Here is a 23,748-nt window from a genome sequence, read left to right on the forward strand (position 1 = left end):
CCAGTCGACGGCGACAACTGCTATTATATATGTGGTCACCAGCTGGCCCTATTACAGTAAGTGGGCAGTAAACTGCTACAGCCAGCTAAACTCTGTGAATTGCTTCGTCAGTCTTTGGAGGTATAGCTTTGAAAATTCTTTTTGGCGAATTTCCTAATAGGGAATCAATGGAAGTAGTTTGGAAGTAGCTATTGTAGGTGGCACGGTAAGGCCTAGGACCTAGGAGTCTGTACTAGCTTGAGTAATTTTGCTTGATTTTGATGACACTTTGAATGAAAGTATAGGGCTGCATTTCGCATACACTTGCATATTTCCACGAACCAGCAAGATTTTAATTTTTGTCAGATATTGGGTTTTTCGAACTTTTACCCTTAAAACATAAAAATTCCCAACTTCATTGAAACCACCGTGTACAGCTTTTAAAAACAAATAATGTTTTACATTGAAGTCTTGTTGTAGGAATAACGGTTACCTAAGGAGGGAATTTGAATTGATTTTATTTAATGTACAGTTTGTACACTTAAAATTACGAAGTCATTTTTATGGTAAAAAGTAAACTGTAGTTTGCTTGTTTTTATCAAATTTGGCAAACGTATAAATTTTATCCTCTATATTAACATTAACTATTAAGATACAGAATGTTTTTTCCTGTACTAAATTATATTCTATATAATTATTATATAACTAATTATATAACCTGAACAGTAGTTTGTGATGCAAAGTAAAGATTTATTAGTTCAAAATTTGCAAGTAAGTTTACCAATGTCGTTAGTTGCATTTCACATTGACGTTGATTTCTGGATATCAGTTATTAAATCAATAAAATATTTAAAATATCTATGAAAACTTGTCTTCAAGGTTCCCTGATGTGTAATAAGCTGTACAAGGTCTGATCAATTAGAGATATAATATAGCAAAAGACCTTCCACAAACTCGCATTGCATGTTCCTTCTTATTTTAATAATTGTGCTGCCCCACCTTTTGAGATGTGATATGTTAATACATTTAATTTAGTATTCAAGTACACTGTCATGATCTACTGTAATAATGTCGTCCGAAGAAATTTAATAGCATATTGTAATAATATTTTCCTAGTGAACACGTAAAACAATTTTGTAAAACATGGATTTTTCATCCTAAAAGTAAACCAACACTAAAAGTTATATAGAGTGGTTGAAATTCTTACGGGCCTTTTATTGTAAAAATAACTGATTTAAATATACTTTATACCAATATCGGAAATGTAATTAGAAAGGTAAATAGTATAAATACAAGGATAGAAAAATGGGAAGTGTTAGATGATTAATTTGCGTAGTGAGTCTTAACATATTAAAGAAGGTTGTATGTGATCAACCTAAGATTGAATTACTACATCTAAAACTAATTTTGCTATGCTTTGTCTTGAATCAATGATAAGTGCTGTAACGGTATTTATAATCAATGGGCAATCAGCTGATTGGTAATTTTTGTTAGAGCTAAATGTTGTAATGGGGTAGCAAAATTATTGCAAAACCAAGTTAAGATCAAGCTAATATTGACTGTCTTTGGCGTTTTTTGCACAGACATAATTATTTTGTATGAGATGATATTAAATTTTAATTTTCTAGAGGTGTTTAGTACATACCAAATGAAAAAATTTAAAAGTTTAACTCTATACAGCTTCTTGATACGACAGACACTAAAATTTAGTATTTTATACTAATAGAATGATTCCATAATTCCATCAAAAGTTTCGTTGAGGGAATCTATATATTAATTAATAGGCAAGCATACTTCTTTAAAACCTTTTTTCCTCAGCTCGTGTGCATCGCAGGGAAATTCTATGTATACTGTTAGATGTTTTTCTGTAGATGTGCATAATCCCTTTATAAATTAAAATAGGCTCATAAATAAGCACAAAAAATGAATTTGAAATTTAAAACAAAGTAACATGGACTTACTGGTTGCCATGCTGGTGACGAAATAACAACAAAATATAAACAGAAAATCAAAACAAATGGAACCAATTACAATCACATGTTTAATACAGCGTGGAGTGAAAATATAGAAGCCTGTACATTACATATTTTTGGTCGAGTTTTCGACCACGAGACGACCACTAGTTTCAATTGATTGCACGGGAGATATTTCTAAAATAAGTTAGCGAAGCGAACGCGAATTCTGATGCTCTGGCAGCCACGCAATTTTAATGAAAGCATGAAGCAATAACTTTGTACGACTACGTGGTCTTCAGTAACTGGTGAAAGTCAGAATAGTCTTCAGACGACTGGGAGGTTCCTGAGGGTCTGAAGTTTGACCTTAGACCCAGCATGGCCAGTCAAGACTGAAGTTAATTAATCATTTTAGCCATGATCCTTTCAGTCCAGGTTTTGCTAGCAAAGGTCTATTGAATTGCGACCATTCAATGCGTTCATAGAAAATAAAACCTCGGCTCATATTCTCTGTGGCCATTAGGGAATTGCTTTGAGTTGCAGGAGGTTTTATAAATGGACTCACTAAATGAATTCTGTCACCTCATAATTAATCTGTCAATGTTAACTGTTTCCTCTGTAATTCCATTACAACATTAACCCAAACCTTAGTTTAGTCTACAGAGTTAGTTAAAGCCCACAACTAGTTAAAGTAAGTTAAAGCCCCTTGTTAAAGCCTACAACGATTATTTGCAGGAATATTTTATAACATATTTTATAATGTACACTATGCATACAGTATTGGTATTTTTTCCATACGATTTTGTATGGATGGATAAGGAATCCATAATAACAAAGAATTAAACTATATAACAATCTAAAGAAAATTACAAGACAAACCCAAATCATGCATATTGAGACGAAATAGGCCGAAAATCCCATCTAATTTTAAAATGTCGTCCAAGTACGAATCCAAAGTAAATGGACCCAAAGAAGAAACAAACTTGTTCCACACAGACACAAAAAAGTCAACATTCGTCTCCAACTTTAAAAGGTCATCCAAGTAAGAATCCAAAATTAAATCGACCCAAGAAGAAACAGAATTGTTCTATACTAACACGAAGAAGGATTAAACCCGCTTTCAACGATCATGATAGGACGAATCCAAAAACATCGTGCCATACCAAGGCGTAAAATGCTGGAAATCACTTCCAATTAACTTTCAATGGACATCCAAAAACAAATACCAAGTAGAATAGACCCAAAGAAGAAACAACATTGTGCCATACCGAGACGAAAAAGGCCGAAAATCCCTTCAAACTTTCAATGGTCATACAAAACCGAAGTAAAATGGACCAAAAGACGAAACAAAATTGTACCATATCGAGAAGAAAAATATCGAAATTAGCTTCCAGCTTTAAAAGGTTATCCAAATACGAATCCAAAGTAGAATGGAGCCAAAAGAAGAAACAATTTTGTACCATATCGAGACGAAAAATATCGAAATTAGCTTCCAACTTTAAAAGGTTATCCAAATACAAAACCAAAGTAAAATGGACCAAAAGAAGAAACAAAATTCTGCCATACCGAGACGAAAAAGGTTAAAACTTCCAGCTTTAATCGGTCATCCAAGAAAGAGTCCAAGGTAAAGAGGGTCCAAAAAGAAAGAAAATTGCACTATACCGAGAATAAAAAGGTCGAAATTTGCTTATAACTTTAAACTATCATCCAAGTACGAATCTAAAGTAGAATTGACCCAAAGAAGAAACAAAATGTTGCCATACCGAGACGTAAAAGGTCGAAAATCGCTTCCAGCTTTAATAGGTCATCCAAGGACGAATGGTGGTTAACGGACCGTGTTGTCCATCTTGCAATACTCGAGGAATGCCACTGGACGAAGCAAACCTTACTGGTCAAACGAGCGGGGAAACTTGTTTCAGAAGATTGCGTCAAGAGATTTATTGCGATGCAAGAGTTATGAGTCTTACAGTTGCGTTGTGGACGCAATGTAGACGTACGTAGCCCGTAGCATCTTAGACCTATCCGTAGTCCACGGTCCGTACTCCGTCTTGGAGGTTATGCATGTAGAAGAGAACGGAGGAATAATTACAGAGGTTTATGTTCTGACGGTTCGGCCGCGGGACATTGTTTGAATTTGTAAACAGATGCAAAATATGCTTGAGGTTACTCGAGGAATGTCGCAACCACAATCAGGTTGTGCGGTTTAGCGTGGTTATATGGTTTGATCTGTGGGTTTTGTTGTATGTCTATAACTTTTCAGATTTTTTAAAATTTTATTTATTTTTTGTTTGTTTTTACGCCAGTGACATTTTTTTACGTTTTGAAAGAGTACTGTCCAAACCCTGGTCTTGTTAATATCTAATGCCGACCTTTTTGTTAGATAGAATCATATAATAATAGCCATACAATCATTCATAGCCCAATAATGACAAATGGCATCTGGGTCTGGAAACGATCTCGCTTGGATTCGAACCAGCGACCTTCAGATTTGAAGTAGAGCACTATAACCACTCGAGACAATAATTTTGATGGTTTTATGGTTGTTGATACTTTAATATCGTTGGTGAAGCAGTAAAAAGTAAAATTAAGAGTGATAAACAAGTATCATTTAGGCATAGTTTTTGTAAAACTGTAAAAGTACTAAACTGTAATTGTCTAACGCTTTCGTTTACCTTAGTCTTATATATAAAGATTTGTCACATCTTTCAGTCAAATTACTTTGACATAAAATAATATTACTTAGAATCATGCACGATTATTAGAATAATTTTATTTCTATTTCTGCGCTGATAATATATGTGAAGAAATGACTGGAATTACAATTCTAGGCATCCATTTGAGAACTCGGTGAAAAACCATCCAGGCAACGTAGCATCCTCATTTAAAAAAAAAAATTAAACCACGACCATATCAAACCTAAAACATCCAGTCCAATTCATCAGCGTTGGTCAGGATTGATTTGGTAGGTAAAGATTCAATCATGTCTGACCCAAATCTTTTAACTCGTTTGGATTCGAGAATGTGTAATCGTTTTCGCAGATTGACCCGAGAATGTTGCGTCATATAATTACTGCTCGGTCGCGCAGCCCTCGGATATTTATGCGCAACTTAACACGCACGCGCACTCTCGCCTACACTGCGCGGCTGCCTGGTTGCGGGGTTGCGCAGCTGCCTAGAGTAGGGTCTGGTTGCGCAGAGCGCTGAGCTCGAGGCTGTAGGGCGCTGCGTTATAATTTATAGGACTGTTTGTGTCTTGGGAACATACAGCTAAAATTTTTCCCAATTTGTCAAGTACTGAAATGGTCTTATTATCTTTCTGAGCTTTTTGATTTTCCCTCTCGAAGAAGTAATACTCCAAAAAGTTATTTCAAATAGATTATATATTGATCATTTATCTTTTTTGTATTATTTTTATCTAGAGAGCTACTGATACTCTGTATGCGTAGCTTCACAACGTAGGAGGCCGGAAAATTGTTTTGTGGTATTTCTAACTCACTTTCTACCAACACGAATCTTTTATGAAGGTGTAAACTGTAAAATAGAAATAGATACACTAACCATTTTCAGATTTTATGGTCTACGTCTACGTAAACGATTTTTACCATATAAATCAGTTAAATTAAATTGTGTATGCACAAAAATACTTGATAAAAAAAATACAAAGATACTCAACGAGGAATCGGCAAGAAACTGAAAATAAACTTCTTGGCAGAAACACCCTGTATATGTAATGTTTTGTGACATTGAAACGCATGTTTTGTGAGTGTTTCTTTCGGTATACACTCTTTTACGTGATTTCCGATTTTTAAACAGTTGGTTTCTACTCTGTTACTTACTCTTTGAAAAAACAGTTGATTCCCCAAACAAACTGGAACAATCCATTATCAACTTGACTAAATAATTTAATGTAACTTAGAGAATTATAATTCTTCAAAGAAAAGCATTGCCTCCCAAGGACGGAAAACGTTTGTGATGTGCTTGTACGATTTGGAATCCGCTGACAACAGTGTTGGATTGGAATCTACAATACCAAGTCAGCGGAACTGATACAGCTGTTTCTGGCTGTGACGTATACAATCAGCTGACTAACTGACTTGTAGACAGCTGATCAGTCTAGCTGTCGGACAAAACCTCCAGTCATCTGTTTCGGCGGCCTTGACCTTGTAGGAGCCTTCCCTGAGTTAGTGTTCTAAGGTCATGTGTTATGCTACAAACAGTGCAGGGAATAGGTTCACGGCCGAGTGGTAACAATATTTGTTATGGCTGAATGCTAAATGGTTCATTCAGTGAAATGTGCTTACACTCAGTATCAAGTGTGATTGATGCGATTTGAATCTATTTGGTTCCTAAAAAGGACTACTGTGGACGGATAACTTAAAGTAAAGACACTACATACCGTTTATTTATTCTCCATAAGAAATTCATTTGAATTTTAAATTTACATTTCATAAAATTTCTTCATAACCATTAATTGTACAAAAACACTTCACATACTAAATAATTTGTTTGTTTAGCTCTACAAAATGGATTAGAGAGAAATTCGGAAGTGCTAGGCCTATGTTTGAAAAAAATGGAAAAAGATATTTTAACCCCATAAAACCATGTATCTATAGTCAGATCATGCTGCTTCGGGAACTCGTTAAGATAAACGTAGGATTACACGTTTGTACGGAATTTCGCCACAAAATCATTTTTAATCGAGTTGTCGTACTATCGGACACTCATGTATACTTATATGAATTTAAAAGGATGGTGGTTTTGGCCTCTGAAGACATCGGAAAGTAAAAAGGTCGTAGGTCTAGGTCTTACCACGAGACCTACGGATAGCGTATTCTGTAAATGGAAAATTCGCCAAAAACGTGATCTAGTCTAAATAATACAAACCTTGGCTGACTTTACATAAAGTTATTCCACAGAGAGGCTTTACTGTGGAGTTTCAGTATTCAGTAATGGTATTTTAGCCCTCAAAGTGCTACAAAAACTCCTTCAAGCTAATTGTTCACGCCAAACTAAAATGACCTTTGACGAGTCAAAAATCTCTCAAGGAAGTACTTTCACTGAGAGATGTTCAAAATACGTTCTTTGTGAATGCTTCGCAAATACATTATTGTACTGTGGAGGGGTTGTCAAATTATTTTCTAAGACATCCCATTGGCTAAGATGACGCTGCAAAACATGACATGGGAGAGTAGTTCACAACTGGGCTTTTGAAATTTGACTCTTGAAGCACTATGAGGGACGGAAGTCACTTTCTTTTCTCAACGGTTTGGTAAATAGCTAGTATTATGATTGATTGTTCGTTTGAATATAAATTTGTTAATAATTCGCAATGGCATGTGCAGCTAATCTTGATACTGTATCTATTACTGAACATCTCAATTAAAAAAATATCTTCAAAGAAATCAACCAAAATGGTGTTACAACTTGACAATTAGCACGACAATTATAGAGGCGTCAACATACCAGTTAAACAATAATGTAACAATTACTGTCATTAGGACTTTTGTCTAATTTGTTATTCTTCCTTAACTAACCGCTGGCAGTTTTGTACACAAACGATGTTATGACTCCAACAATCAGTAAATAGTTATTCTTTATTTTCACGTTCCTGTTAATTGAGTTGGTAAAAATAGTACCTGAACAATACCCTACTTAATTACCTAGCGTTTGCAATACTTCAACACCTGTTTACGGGGTTGAGTTCCCATGTGGATGGAGATGGAGTATAGACTTTTTATTTTATAGGAAACCGGATTCTGATCCAACTTAATTCATCACATCCATCCTACTACAGTACTATTTTAGTTTTCGGATTCAATATTTTTCTAGAAAAAATGTCAGCTCTTTTTGAAGGTCACAATATACATTGATAACTTGATAACTGGTGTGGGACAACAAAAGATTCGCCATTGAACTTGGACCAGACGACCCAGTTTCGACTTGGCAGGATCGTTCGTAGGACCTGTCTTTGCTACACCTGGTGGTGGTGAATGTGTGTGCGTGTGTGCGTGTGTACGTGTGTTGTGTAACAAAACTGGCTCCGGTGCCAAGCGGGGACCTGCAGTCATGTGCCATTCCCCGGAGGAATTTCGTAAGCTTATTGAGATGAAACTCAAAGGATTTCTTCAAGATTTCTGTGGTAGTGGTGATAGGATTACCCATGTTAAATTTCATCAGTGAATTAATCTCAAGTGGAAATTGGAATCCAAGTGACGTCACGACTGAATTTGGTAACGCTTCAACAAAATCGTCTCCGTCATTTGTTCCTGTTTGTTTTCCTAATTATGTATTTTACCAATGAAAGTTATGAGGTAACTAGGCATGCTGTAGCCTGAATGATAGTAAAAGATGAGTGTACAATCATTTACAATTTTGTAAGATGTCTCGTGTAGTTTGGTTAACGAACAAAAATGAACAGCTGTCCTTTATTATAGAGCATACAATTATACAGTAATGGGAATGGCATGTCTACATGATTGCAGTGTTTTTCTTACACATACCAATGGCATTGTCCTTGAAATAAACATTTCAATCTTCTGTTGTATAACAATTGATCGGTTTTAAGTACACCTCACAATGGAAAACCTTGTAATCAATTGATTGTTATACACAATTTAAAGTAGTGTAATAGTGTTGGTACACTTAGTCATTAGTGGACTAAGTCATTGCTTGATCATTGATAGCCAGTTACAGTGGAAAAAGTTCCATTACGAACAACGTGCCTACTTATTTCAGTTCACCTATACTTACTTTAATTAGATGCATAAATTTGTTTATTTACCTCGACTTTGTTAATACTAAGCATTTTGCTCATAAATACATATGTGTCAAACAGTGCGATATGATTTTCTTTCATGATAATTTTTTACTAATCACACCAATACACCTGTAGTGCCACGTTTTTATCACATGTGCAATAGCTAGAAAGTAATTCACCCAGTTTTCCATACAGTGCACCAGTAAAGCCTAGTGCAGCGTATGTCCCCATGAGAGACAACATTCTAGCACTAGTTCGACCACTACCGCGACCTACTTTCTACCAGAATTACGATCGCGTAAAAACTGCTTCACCAACAGAAAACCGTCGTATCAGTGTAAATAATGTCAAAGATCACTAGTGTCCGTTAATGTGATACAATCTTATCCAAAATGTGACGTGTTTGCGTAACGGCTCAAAAGCAACTCTTTATTGTTTGGTTAGGTTAAATATTGATAGAAATGAATTTTTTAAGTGTAGAGTTTGCTGAATCGAACTATATTTTATTTTCCTGTTCGTGTAAAATATTTTAAAATTTTTACTTTTTTGTAATTTCAACTAGGTACTGTTGCATTTTTTTTTACAATTGATCGAGGAAACAAAGTTATGTTAAAGAATTCACCTTACACCAGGTTAACGAAACCAGCCACATGGCCATAAGGTGAGAGATTTTGAAAATTTTTCCAACAGCTTACAAAATGACCAGGGTAATTTGATTTACAGCACTTAGAAAACGTTTGCAACAAAAATAATTAATGATACGAGTCTTCAACGAATGAGGCTGTTAACTTTGTGTATTGTGTTTCTACTATTAAATATGTTAGTTGGAAAAGCAACAAGTCCTATAATATATTTCAAACGTGCAAGTTCCAGTATTTAAACGAGAATATACCTAATGAATAGAGAGACAGGCAAGGGATCTATTTTATATAGTTTTTGGAGTCATAAACCACCCCTAAAGAAAACTAGATGTGGCCTTATTTCAGTTCCAATCCATAAAATGTTGGGTTTGTCCGTTTACCTAAGGGGAGATAGCATCAAAACCTTACGACACAAGCAAGCATAGCTACCGAATGTGGCAGTGTAGATAAAATCGTTGCCTTTGGCCATTCGAGGCGTTTCTAACAGGTACCAGTTTAAACGTGGAAAATACGCCACAGAAGCTTCGTTGCACAATAGGCTATATGGTTGAATAATATTAACGTTGTTTTGCCATATGTTGAAATTATTTGATTTTTGTTGCTTCAGTTAGTCGTATTTTCTAACCATAAACATAATCGATTGAGAAACTGTACAGTTGATAGCGAAAATGTTATAATTCATGGTAGTGAACATGGGCAGGGCATTAATTGCGCCGGTAGTCGGGTTTTCCTGAATTGCGCCAACTACTCCAGGGAGCCACCCGATAAGTTCATCAACGGGGCCACTAGTGGCGGCACTCTTTTACTGTGTATTATAATTGAGTAGGTTAGGTAACGTTTAGTTAGGTTAGGCTAGGATAGGTTAGTATGACACGTAAACAAGGTTATTCCTTCTGTAGGCAACTGACCCCTAACTTGCTTAAACTTGGCGCAACTGGAACATGTTTTTGGATCCTTAGGTGGCTTGGCACAATTAAGGAACTCTTTGGCGCAATTAATGCACGACCGTTAAAACTTAAAATGCAAGCTCAAATGAGAATTATGCTGCATTAATAAAGAAAAGGAACGGTTTGGACGAGTTTCCATCTTAAGTTTTGATTCTTTTAACGGTGGTTTATGATAGAAGGTGGATGAAGTATTTACACGAATATAATGTAAACGGTTCTCTTATAATATACGTCAAAATAAGTAAAACACATATGAAAAACCATATGCTACACTACGATGCCACACGAATAGCCTACATTGTTGCTCACACGTGTTTAGATTGTCACTCGAAAACGAAAACCAAGACAAACCCCAATTGAAAGGAAACACAGGCACTTAATATGATAACCTAGAAATTATTGAAACCACTTTATCCAACATTCAAGATAAGAAACTAGTCAATCAATCATCAAATAACTAGGCTACTTGAAAAATACAGCGAAAGTAGTATTGCGTTTGCAACACAGTGACAATCTAGGTCGTTCACAGCCTCATGGATATCAGTTGGCTTATCAGCTGTTCGCCCACCGGAACCAGCAGTCAGCTGATCTGGCTACAGGAAATTGTGACAAGTCACGTGACCTTATATCGTGCTGGAAAACAATGACCAGTGTTAAGTAGTGTCACCGGTGACTTATAAGTCCATTGTGGTACTGTTGCAATACGATACGATTTCCCAGCATACATTAAACTGATTTGGCTCCAAGTGACCTTAATTAATCCTGTGTTGTCGGCGATGTTTTGACTTGGTTTGGAAACAATCGTGAACTATGTTAGGGCGTTTACTGTCTACCAAGAGTAATCATGTGCTATTTGGTCGTATTTGTTGTTTTTTAGTCAGCCATCTTGCTTGGGTCCGTTGAGATTTTTCCATTCAGGCCTATGCATAAATGTCCCTAAGCATGTCTATTATCGTTCTTTTAAAATCTCTAACGCGAGATCTTTGCAAGGAAGATTTTCTTTTGGTCGAGCGTTTTGTACATTTAATTGAAACAATATTTGGATTGGACAACCAGATTTTTTAACTCCAAAGTAGTATAACGCGATTGGATAGTTTAGTAGATGTCACAAACGCTTCCTTTGTTAAAAGTCAAAGATTTACATTCACATTGATGCATTAAAGGATAAAAGTACTTTCTACAAAATACGTTGTTAATGTCTTGGAAACTAACCACACTCCACAGGTAAAATATAACCTCGCACCTAATTCTAATTTGCTCCAAACCTTATTTCAGTGAGGTTTGTTTTAATTCGTGTTAATTTTTATATGAAATACATTTGAAATCAAGCTTTTCAAACATTATCTTAATTTATCACAACCAGCAGTAGGGAAGCTACTTGTTGACCCACATTGAATATCATCTACTTAAGATAGATGAACGTGAAAATTGTATCTGTCTTCCTAAGAAGAATTAAGTTATATTCATACCTACTCTACTATTCTTTAAGCCGTATTTTTACATTTTAAACCCAATATATTTAGTTGTATGGTCAAAATAAGGCTCTAGTGCACTGTTGTACTTAGCTTTCTAAATTGTAATTTTTAATAAATTGTATATGCAGTTAAAAGAATGAATGACGCGTATCTCAACACTAAATGGCCACTTGAAAATGAACTTCCATCTTGAGTATTATCATTGACTATATATAACTATATATATTTAATTGTTGTAAAAAGACAATAACTCCTAATCCAATTTACAACCAATAATCGTCAACTTATGAAATACTGTCCACAGAGCCTTGTTCTATTATGTGACAATAGCTGGTAACTTACATTACATTCAACATTTCAACATTATAACAATATTTATTTTTGCCTCTTCAATATTTTCTCTAAATAAATTTATCAGTATTTTTTACTAAAAGACAATACATGAAGTGTGTTTAAAACTTCATGCAATGTTTGGAACATTTTCAATTATCTGTCACACTTATATTAAAAAGCTTTGTTGAATCAAGCCTGAGGTTGAAATGGTCGGTATGTTTTTCCATAGTTGTAAAGATGAGCTGTAACGCTTTTCTGACCTTGATCCAAAAACTCACTGCAATGATTGTGAATGGAAACTCGTATTACTGCAATTGGAGCATGAGGTACAGTTTCAACTGATAAGGCAGTGCAACTTCTAGCCGAGATGTTGAAATGCTACTGGTTTAACAAGCTTAACATAGCTGATTTAACGTGAACTGATTTTATTTAAACATTTATATTTTTTTAGATAATTTCCCTCTGGGGAAGTAGCTATTACCGTAGGTGGCCAGTAGGACCTAGACCCGGGACCTATTTAATTTGTCATTTCTATGTGTCCAGAGTTCAAAAGTACTATTCGTTAGAGTGTATAGATATTTATATTAATATCCCTTATATATACGTCTGTGAACGCGATAACTTGAGCGATTTGGTCCGATTTAGATTAAATTAGGCTCGAAGGTGTAGGGTAGGATAAACTTGAATGAGTTCGCGAATCAGCAAGAACGGGTCTCGACAACGAAATATTATGGAGTTAAAAATTTTCAAAAATCGGGTTTTCTAAAAATTTTCTCGAAACTTGGAAATGCCCAATTTTCATTACAAACATAGTGTAGAGTTTAAAAAAAAAACAAACAATTTTGTATATTGAAGTGTTGTACATTAAAGGTAACGGGAAAAACAGTACATTTTAATTCTAATGTTATTTAACTAAACTAGTGTTAACTTAATGGGAATAAATTGTCTTGTTTATGGAAATTCGAGTAAAAATCCAATCACACAGTTTGAAATTCGATTAGTCTGTAAGTTTGCTGTGGCGGGGGTTTGAATTTCAGTCTTTAAAATCATGTTTACAAAAATCTAATGTGCAAAGTGGATTATATCTTTCTACTGAGTTGATATTAGTTTGTACATTTTTGCTATATACCATCTGTACATTAGGGACGCTATGCTCTAACCCGGCACACATTACTTCTGGCTAGTCTTAGAGGGTCGTGGAATATCACATGGATAAAATCCATTGGTGATTGGCGGGATTTGGACCCAGAAACTCGGGGGCCGAAGCACCGCGCTCTACCACTAAACCAGTTCGCTCCCCATTCGTTGGTATAGTAATAATAATTGGCTATATATACAATAATGCCTTTCATAAGTACAAATAACATAGATTTGTCGTCGTTAGGTAAAACAACGGGTATGATTAGAAGGAATCCTAGAAATTCCTTGCTTGGTAAATTATGGATAATCACATAAACATTTATTCACCATTGTTTTCAATATAATTAAATTCTATTAACTTGAACAGACGTTACAACATCGTGATTTAATTTTCTTTTTTCGCAATTGAGTCGCTGTATTGTGAAACTGTTCTGTTATTTTTCCTTAGCTATCATGCATACCTGAAACTTCACAGAAAGTATGTCTATTATTTTATTTAGTTTGCAATGTTCACAATATAAAAAAAATATTAGTACTTAACATTAAGTCTACGCTTCGTGGAATAAAATTTAAATTGTATTTTTTATAACATTTTCGCTTGTTAGCCATTTACAACTGATTAATTTTGTGACTGTTGTAACATTTACAGTAATATGTGTTATCTGTATATGGATTGATTAAACTTTTAAAATAACTTATTTGACGTTCTAAAGATATTTAAAGTCTTTCTTTTTAACTACTTTCTTGAAATATATTATTGCATTATTACAAGTATTGCTGTTCTCGTTTTTATTATTTAAATGCTAAGTAATAAAACACTATTTTGAATAAAAAATAGTTTTAATAAAAATTAATACTTTTTAATGGTTTAAGGATTTTTTGTCAACAAGAGCTCTTCAAATTTCTATGGTATGCCTATTGGTTTCGTTGGATAGTGTGGATCATTTAAGAGGTAAGTATTATTTCCGAATAAGTTCATTTTCAAAAAAAAATTGTGCAGCGTCCGGATGACTGTTTAATACATTAAAACGGTTTAAAGAATCAACATAAAGTAATCGTTTTAACTAATCCTTACAACTTTACTCTTCAAAAAACTTAAAGGAAAATCGCTAGATCAAGCATATACTACCTAGTATTTTCTCGAAATAACAAATAAAATACAGTTAAATCTACTAACATAGTTGACTAACGTGTGGTGGTTAGTATAAATGTGCATTGCTTTATTTTAATGAATTGATTTAAAACTATTTCTAGGAAAACTATAGTCTATACTATTATATAAAAATCTAGTGGTGTCTGTCTGTATGTGTGTTACTAATAGGCACATAAACTACTGAACTGACTGGGCTTAAATTTTACAAAAGTATAGCTACCATACCAAGGACCATTATAGGACTATTCACACTTTGATACTGACCGTGGGCTTTGCCCCTTTGGCTTTAAAAGTTCTGAGGTGAGGATTTTAAAAGTAAATATTGATTGGTCTCCATGGCTGCCATTAAAACACACACAATGTTTACAATTTTCTATCCCACCCAAATGTAAATAAGCTGAACTGTCAAACCACATTAATTTACAATTCCACAGCTGGTTTATAAATAGGCATATAATATTCTCTACAATCATGTGACATGTTTATTTATTCTTATATTTGATGGTTCATTGATTATTGGTTTCATGAAATAAGTAAGATTGTATATCTGGTGTTGTATCTAACCCTAATTAATTATTTAAAATTTTGCTAATGTGAATGATTGTATTGAAAGATTTTGGTGTGAAAAATAGTAAAATTATAAAGTCACATTTACTTGAATCATTTTAACATTTTTGAACACTTAAATTGTGTTTAGAGTAGGGCACACACACCTTAAAAATTGAAACTTTTTTCTCAAGGAGATAATTAATTGTACATTTTTTCCATTTTGAGAGAAATATTGTTCACGCCATTTGCCTTTTTACACATTTTAAAATAATAATTTCATATTCCTAATTACTACCTATAGTAGTGATCTTTTCTAATCCAGTGGTAGCTACTGGTATAACTTTTGACACTTCCTGTAGATTTCACATTCTATTCTCATAATGAATAACTTTTTACGAGCCTTCCATGGTAATTACATGTAAATTTTCAACCAAGTTCCTCTTAACTTAACCGACCCTTGACATAAACATTGTTTGAATGGCGTTAAATTTCCTAATTCTAAGCTATATACAAATATTTCAATTTAAAAAGAACAATAAAAAAACTAAGTTTTATATGCACTTGCCTTTGGTACATGAACAGTAGGAGTTATAAATAATAGGGCTAAGTATGTTTCTGTACTGTTTTAATAGTAAGAGGGTTAATGTTTTTGTTTGCTCACATAGTATATAATGCGATATTTTTGTAATCAATGCTTAGTGAGCAATGCTTTTTAGAAACAAGATCACATGTTTAATTTAATTCAACCCGTAATATTAACCAGATGTTGTAAATTATTGTTTGTCTATGTTTGATTTTATCATTTAAAAGTAAGTAAAAGCTTTGAGTTTTTTTTTATTTGTTTTATTGTTTGAAAATGTTTTTTTATGTAATTAGTAAGTTAATAGTTTTTGATAGGTACATTTATTGGAATTTAATCTTATTTTACTCTTTTTTCATGTCAGATTTCAAAAAGCACCATTTAAACATACATCAACCCCGGACGAAGGACGGGTCCTCTGCTAGTATTATAAAAAAAATACTATTATTTACTGTCCGTTCCTATTAGTGATCCGACTTTTTACCGTTTATGCATGAAATTTTAGCATTGTCTACGGTACATTATATAGCCCAAGGTTAAAAACTATTCTTAATTTATGGAAAAATTTTTAACAGTTTTTAGGTAATCCGTAAACTATTTTTGAAATTCGTACGAAGAAAACTATTAATTATAGGACTTTAAAACTTGTATACAATATTACTTGGTAACTTTTTTTGTAGTGACACAAGTTTTGTGGGAATATTAAAAACCTAAATTTGTGCAAGATGTTTATGCTGGAATCCAAGTACTATATAAACTAATACAATACATTTAAATAAATCTAAAAAGATGTTAAACCGATGCTGGGCCCGATAAGATTTTCCATTTGATCAAATACTATATCAGACAACACGTTACAACAAATCCAGGGTTTGGACCATTCCCAAAAAACCTAAAATGTTAACATCGTAATCACAAGTAGACAAAAAAATTACTCACTCCTCAATAAGTCGCGGAGTTTTTCCAAAGCCTCTTCTTTACGCTCCGGAGTTTCCCTGAGCTCCTGTAAGGCTCGTTGTTCGAACGACTCCCCCAGCTCCGGACCATCCTCGAACTTCAGGGTGTACTCTCCCATGTGGATACACTTTACCTCCATGGTGCTGGGTGCTTCGCCTCGCTGGCTCCGGGTGTCCGCACACTACTGACTGCCTCCGCCGTCAGTGACTCCCCCTCCGTCGCGGCCTTCCGAGGTCACAAGGTTGACTCATTCGTAAACATCGCGGACGCCCCTGCAAAAGCAAAAGTCGTGAAGATCGTAGATGAGTTTGTATTTTGTTTGTTATTTTAGACGGGAGTTGTGAGGGAAAAGTTTTAATGGTTTGTAAAGTTTACTTTTATGGTTGTATGCCTTTAGTATGATGTACTAGCTGCTATACTCGTGTTTCGACACGGGGGTGGGATACAAGAAAGAAAATAATTCTGCTTTTTCAGATCTTCTGTATGGAATAGTTACACATATATTGTATACTTATTGTACTTACCACCTATTGTAATAAAATAATTTCATTACAATTCATTTAATTCCCTAAAATATTTACTTTTCTATAACTAAACATAACCCTCTTAGTAAATAACACACGTTTCCATCATTATCAAAAACCTTTTCAAGCAAATAAACAAACAGCTGTTAAGTGCAAAGACCAGCTGTTATTCATTTAACTAATTAAAAAAATATATAAACATCAAAGCATGTAATTCGAAGCCCTTTGGAAACCGGGCTGTAGGACAGGGTCCTTATAGAATTCGTTGATACAAAGAGTTTTTAGCAAATCTACACACTCCAAACTTCATTTTGATATGCCATATGCCTACATTTTTAATTGGTTAATGGTCTTAAACGATGATCACAAATTTGACTGTATCACTATATAAATATAACAAATTTCCATATAAAACTGAATTTTCAACTGTAACGTTTTTGCATATCTGTGAATGGAACAAAACTGTTTTGATTGATAAATGAAAATTGAGGAAAGTTATACTAAACATTCACAAACATTTTTGGGTTTTGTGGCGCGTTATTTCGTTTAATTTTTTTATTTTTAAATGAGAACCTTATAACGAGACTGTTTTGAACGAATTTGTGAAGTTAAAAATATCTATAATATTAAAACGAAACAGGGTTTTTTATTTCACGATTCTGAATCAACTACTCGACGGATTTTCATGATTTTTGTGTTGAAAGAAAGATAATTTTGAGAACTAGGGAATGTCGAAGCCATAATTTTAGTTTAGGGTCCCAGTTATTTAGAAATTAACTTTTAATTTTTGAAAAGTCTAGCAGCCGACGCTAAGATTCTAAACTAGCTTTTGGTATAATATAATTTGCTTAGCATAACAGCTGTAAACATTCAGCGTTTGTAACACAAATTCAGCATTTGGATCAAATTAAAAGACATACTAAGGGTTGACTTATTTATACTATGTGCAATGCTAATCATTGATACGTTCAATCCTTCGATAAGAGGATGACGGATTATTTAAATATACATAGTAAAATACTAGGATGTTCAAATTACTTTTTTAAGTAATCTTTGTAATCTTCGGTTTGTTTTAGTGCAATATAATTTGTTTTAACTAACATCTGGTTAATTATAAAAATGCCCTATAGAACTACTGTATGAGGTTATTTAATCTGATTTTGTCATTGATTATAGGAAATAAGTAAGATTAGTAGACCACCGAGATAAGTAACACCATCGATGTGTACAAGTCGAGGCTCTGTACACGAGTTGAAAAAAATTAATATGCAAATTATTTTACTCCTCAACTTTTATGGAAAGGGTAAGAAAATCACAATTTTTACATGTTTTAATTCATCTTGGCATGTGACGGGCCTAAAATATCCCATATAAATTTTAAAATTGTTAAAAGAGTGTGGAACTATTTTTTAACGAGTAGGCCAGAGGGCGCATGAATACTAGTACTGATTAATAGTTATTTCGTAGTAGTTGGACATAGTTGGACTTTTTGAGAGTAAAACGTCATTTATCCATACTTATGACATAAAATATTTTACAAAATCTACAATAAAATTTTGATTTTAATGTGATATTGGGTATTTTGTTGGTTACTCTCGGGAGAATTTTTCAACTTAAAAGATTCGGAAGCAAGACACTTTTTACTGGTTTACTAGGTTGATATTTTCACTAGCTCACTAGAATCACCAACTTTACTCAAGTTTACTTCCATAAGATCATTCATTGTATTTTGTTGTTTTGTTTATTTCATCACAGTTTTAACACATTACAATCTTATGAGTATATTTTACATTACATTAGAAACTATAGACTATTGTACGACGCTGACTCACCAATAAGTTAAGGATGAATAATAAATGAGTGAAATAGCTTTGTTGATGACTAAGACCAGCTGATTCATTATTAACATCTAAATTATAAAACAAAAACACAGCTGGTTCCAGTTTCAAATAAGACATTTAGTGGGTTTGTACCTTGTTGTGTAGGTAGTTTGTTTTTTAAGTACTTTTGACAAGACTCAATATTTCATATACTCTCTAGTAACAATATTTCAAAAGAAGACAATTTTTTATGTAACCTTTATTAATTGGGCTGTAAAGTATTCTTTTCGTTACACCCATAAGGTAAATATTTAACAGGATGCATATGTGGGAGTGGAAGGACATTTGTATGAGTAAGGTTTGCAAACATTTACTATTTAATATTGGTTTGAGTGTTCGTTTTGTTGGCTTCATGAGTAATAAATGTTGCAATAATATGAACTCACCATAGCTGCTAGCCGGTTGTTCCTAAATAATGTAGACTAATCTTAACGTAAAACGGGTTGATATTTAAAATGACATTAATTTGACTTGACTTCTAAGAAACCTCTAAAAAAATGGTAAATGGGGGTCCACCAAAATATGATACTTCAAAAAATGTTCTAAATTATATTTTTTTTGTATTTTTTAGTTACGCTTTAGAATCCGGTAGATCAAATGACGTAACACTTTAATATCAACCCAAAGTGGAAGTTATTTCATTAAACTAAGAAATTCTTGTTTGTACCCAAAGATTTATGTTTACGATAAATATTCAAAGTTCATGAAACATCTTCAGTTTTTATACGTAGAAAGGGAAATGTCTAGACTGTTGAATAACAGGTCACATCTCCATTAGCATAGAAACTGCGAGCAGAAACATCCACATGTCCCCTCTTTAGGTCATAGAAGCCACTAGGTTCTACTGGCGTTCTGTGTTTAGTTGATATAGAAGCAGAAAACAAATCTACCTGTCCCCTCTTTAGGTCTTAGGAGCCACTGAGTTCTACTGTCGTTCTGTGTTTAGTTGATATAGAAACTGTGAACAGAAACTCCTCTTTAGGTTATAGAAGCCACTAGGTTCTACTGTCGTTCTGTGTTTAGTTGATATAGAAGCAGAAAATATATATCCCAATATATCATCTTTAGTAGACATAACCAATCATGGATTAAAAGAAGTAGACATATGTCTATGCTCCTTTTATCTATGACACAATGTAGTAGCCACTAGGTGCTAATGTCGTTATATGTTTATTCGATCTTGACACATCAAACAACACAAAATATTGAATTCAATTCAACAAGGTCTGATCTTACTCAATGTTTGGTTGATGAAGAAACTTCAGATTCAAAACATTGATATGTTACCTTTTTAGGTCATGGGTCATCCTAGATTCTACTGTCACTCTATGTTTAGTTGTTAATACTGCGAAATCCCGCGTATCCCCTATTTAGGTTATAGGATCTGCTTTCGCTTTGTTACTGTTGCAAATTAAAATCATCCACCCACTTCGATCGTGGGATCTGTTTGGTTAGCTTCCTCTAAAACACTTAAATAATCCCTCTTAAATCTTTAGAGTTTGATAGATTATAACATCAACTTCTACTGTCGTTTTACCAGTTCATGTAGGTAGGCTGATTTACATTTATAGATTACTCTCCTAAAAGTTAGTCTCGGAGAAAATCTGATTTTACCTATCTGGACAATAGAATACTGCTGTTCAACGTTCAGTTGGCGAGCTAGTTGATAGAAAGTATGACTTCTATCAAGGAGGCCTTGGGTTCAAACCCGTTCATCACAAATGGTAATTTTCTTTGGGATAAACCATCGTCCCAAAAGTTGTTGGGTCTCTTATGGATGTTGATTTTGGCTTTTATGCGGATTTTTATTATTATTATTATTGCCTATATAATTTTGTATGGTATACTAATATACTTATTTGGCATTTTTAACGTTTTTGAAAAGGTACGGTCTAAAACCTTGTCTTGTTACTTTCTAACGTCGACCTAATGTTGGATAGCATAATTAATTGAACAATAACAAAATGATATCTTGGTATAGAAACGATCTAGCTTGGAATCGAAGCAGAGACCTTCAGATTTGATATTAAACATATTAACCACCCGGCTACTGAGACAATTAATACTTTAATACTTTTCATTGAAATGGCGACCATACAAAGTACCTATTTTAAGCCAAGTATGAATAGAGATGAGTGTAGTATGAGAACCAAGAGACCTACAGTTTATAGTGGAAAACGAACCACATTTGCCTTGGTATTAACGAATCGGCCTAATTATCAGGACAGTACTGCAGATAGTCGTAGTACTCACTAGTGCTGTTAATAAGTGTTAAAGTGTTGTAGTGATGTTAATCCACACCAGGGAGTATCGCATCCACAGTACATACCTATAAATATCCACAATTTGTAACCTCCTAGTAGCTGGATTGCAGGACGACGCCACCCATTAGTAATTATGATCAAAACAAAGCGTTAATTGGTTGTTATTTAATTTGTTCTATTTGTTTGGGCGTTGGATTTGTAAAGTGATCATATTACTGGATGTATCCGTGTGATTTCATGTGTTTTGCAACAACCTTGACGGTAACTGAGCAAAAAGTAAAGACCAAGGTAATTCTACCAGGAACATGGGTCTAATAAAGTAATTGATCAATTAGCCAAATAAGTAATGTTACAATCGACTTAACTAGAACCAAGTTTATTAATACCAAGTAATTAATATAAACCAATATACGGTTTATGAACATAATACAGGGTGAGTTACTACTAAGTGCGTTAATTTTTACCAACTATTCTACTCACTAAAAGGAACAAAAAAATGCCAGAAAGAATTTTCTAACCCCACCCGTTAAGCTGTAGTGACCGATTTTGTGTATTTTTTAAATTACCTGTAGTAGCATTACTAAAACTATCATAGAAGCCAAACCAAAACAGTTACAGCATTATACCTTACACCAATGAAAAGAACGTTAAATTTCCCATAGAATCATTGCAACAACTTTAACATACAACCCTATTTACCCCGCGTTAAAACTCACACAACATAAACAATGAAGTTTACAAATAACTTCTTAACAACTTTAAAGTGCCGTTTCACCTATTAACATTAATGTATGTTTTGTCAAATTGCTTAAAAAACTTTCTCATTTTATAACCTTTAAAATGATGTAATCAACAAGGTTATTACTGCATTCACATTTTGAAAAATTAGGTCAAAACTGCGTCAAGGTCAGAACTTTGGTAAAGTAAACAGGGATCCAAATTTAATACAGTATCTATTATTTTCTTTTTACCTGTTGTTAATCAACTGATATGTGATCAGCTGTGTTTATAAAATTTTGTTCACAAAACCAGCTGGTTTTAATTGTTGCATTGTAAACATTCAAATTATTCACTATTTCATGAACATACTTGGGAAATAGTTTAATTAAGTGCTATGTCAGTGTTCACGAACGAAGAATATCTTGACATTATTTTAGTTTATGGATTCTGTTCTCAAAATGCAGCTGAGAGCCGGCGTGAATACAGTCGTCAGTTTCCTAATAGGCGACTTCCGAATGAACGAACATTCATCAGTGTTCATAGGAGTTTGCGTGAAAATGGTAAATTTCCCACCAAACATCGTTCAGTTGGGAACGTGATACAAGATGTGGGTGTTGAAGAAGCTGTGTTGAGGCGGTTTGAGGACGATCCACGGACAAGCACAAGGGCAGTTTCTCGTGAGTTAGGCGTTTCTCAAACTTACGTCTCCAAGTTGCTAAGAAAGGAAAAGCTGCATCCCTACCATTTCACACGAGTTCAGACTCTTGAACCTAGAGACGGTCTACAGAGACTTCAGTTTTGTCGCTCTGTTAGCCGACTTGATCAGGGTGGCTTTCTGAAGACGATATTGTGGACAGATGAATCTACGTTTACTCGGGATGGCGTTTACAACATCCATAATGAACATCACTATGCCACAGAAAACCCACACGTGATTTACCAGTGTCGAAACCAAACGAGGTTTAAAGTGAATGTATGGGCTGGACTTATTGGAAACCAGTTAATCGGCCCTTACATTGATCTTCCGCCTTCATTAAATGGCCGTCAGTATCTCAACTTCCTTACTGATACTCTACCAAGGCTCATTGAAGACGTCCCGTTGGATGTGCGTCAGCGAATTGTCTACCAAGCGGATGGTGCACCTCCCCACTTTGATAATGGTGTACGAGCTTACCTTGGAAATACTTTCCCAATGTGGATTGGAAGGGGAGGAACAATTGCTTGGCCACCACGGTCACCAGACCTAACTCCCATGGACTACTATGTATGGGGTTACCTCAAACAGGAGGTTTACCGAACACCAGTTCAAACAGTGGATGAGCTAAGAAATCGAATTCTCAGAGCTTCCGTCCTTCTTCAAGAGGAGATAAATCTGAATGCAACAGTGAGAAATTTTCGGAAAAGAATCCGCACGTGTATACGAGAAAATGGTGGACATTTTGAAAATTTATTGTGATTGAAAATCCAGAAACTAGACCCTACACAATTATTTTTTTTAAATGTCCCTCCCTGTTTATTTGTTAAATTAAATTAAAACTAGATTTTTTTAAACTGAGTCTGTAGTTTTGTCACAAAATTATAAAATAAGAAAATAGTTAATAATTTAAAGGTTATAATGCAACAATCAAAATCATATGGTTTTGTGAATAAAGTTTAAACCCCAGCTGATCGTGTCAGTTGATTAACAACAGGTAAAAAGAAAATAACAGATATTAAATTTGGATCCCTGTTTAGATTACCAAAGTTCTGACCTTGACGCAGTTTTGACCTAATTTTTCGAAATGTGAATGCAGTAATAACCTTGTTGGTTACATCATTTTAAAGGTTATAAAATGAGAAAGTTTTTTAAGCAATTTGACAAAACATTACATTAATGTTAATAGGTGAAACGGCACTT

The 23,748-nt window shown here is 34.1% G+C and overlaps 1 protein-coding gene across 1 annotated transcript in view; it reads right to left on the bottom strand.

Moving 5' to 3' along the window:
* LOC129000790 (alpha-tocopherol transfer protein-like) overlaps positions 1-16,658 on the bottom strand; it is a 47,797-nt gene extending 31,139 nt beyond the window's left edge. The window contains exon 1 of the mRNA XM_054427792.1: positions 16,446-16,658. Within this exon, the coding sequence (XP_054283767.1) occupies positions 16,446-16,602 (157 nt within the window). The 5' untranslated portion in view covers positions 16,603-16,658. The remainder of the gene's footprint in view (positions 1-16,445) is intronic.
* Positions 16,659-23,748: the final 7,090 nt, after the last annotated feature.

This window comes from Macrosteles quadrilineatus, unplaced genomic scaffold (assembly GCF_028750875.1).
Source record: "Macrosteles quadrilineatus isolate MER2022 unplaced genomic scaffold, UCM_ALF_1.0 Scaffold_8__2_contigs__length_117827958, whole genome shotgun sequence".
Classification (NCBI taxonomy): domain Eukaryota; kingdom Metazoa; phylum Arthropoda; class Insecta; order Hemiptera; family Cicadellidae; genus Macrosteles; species Macrosteles quadrilineatus.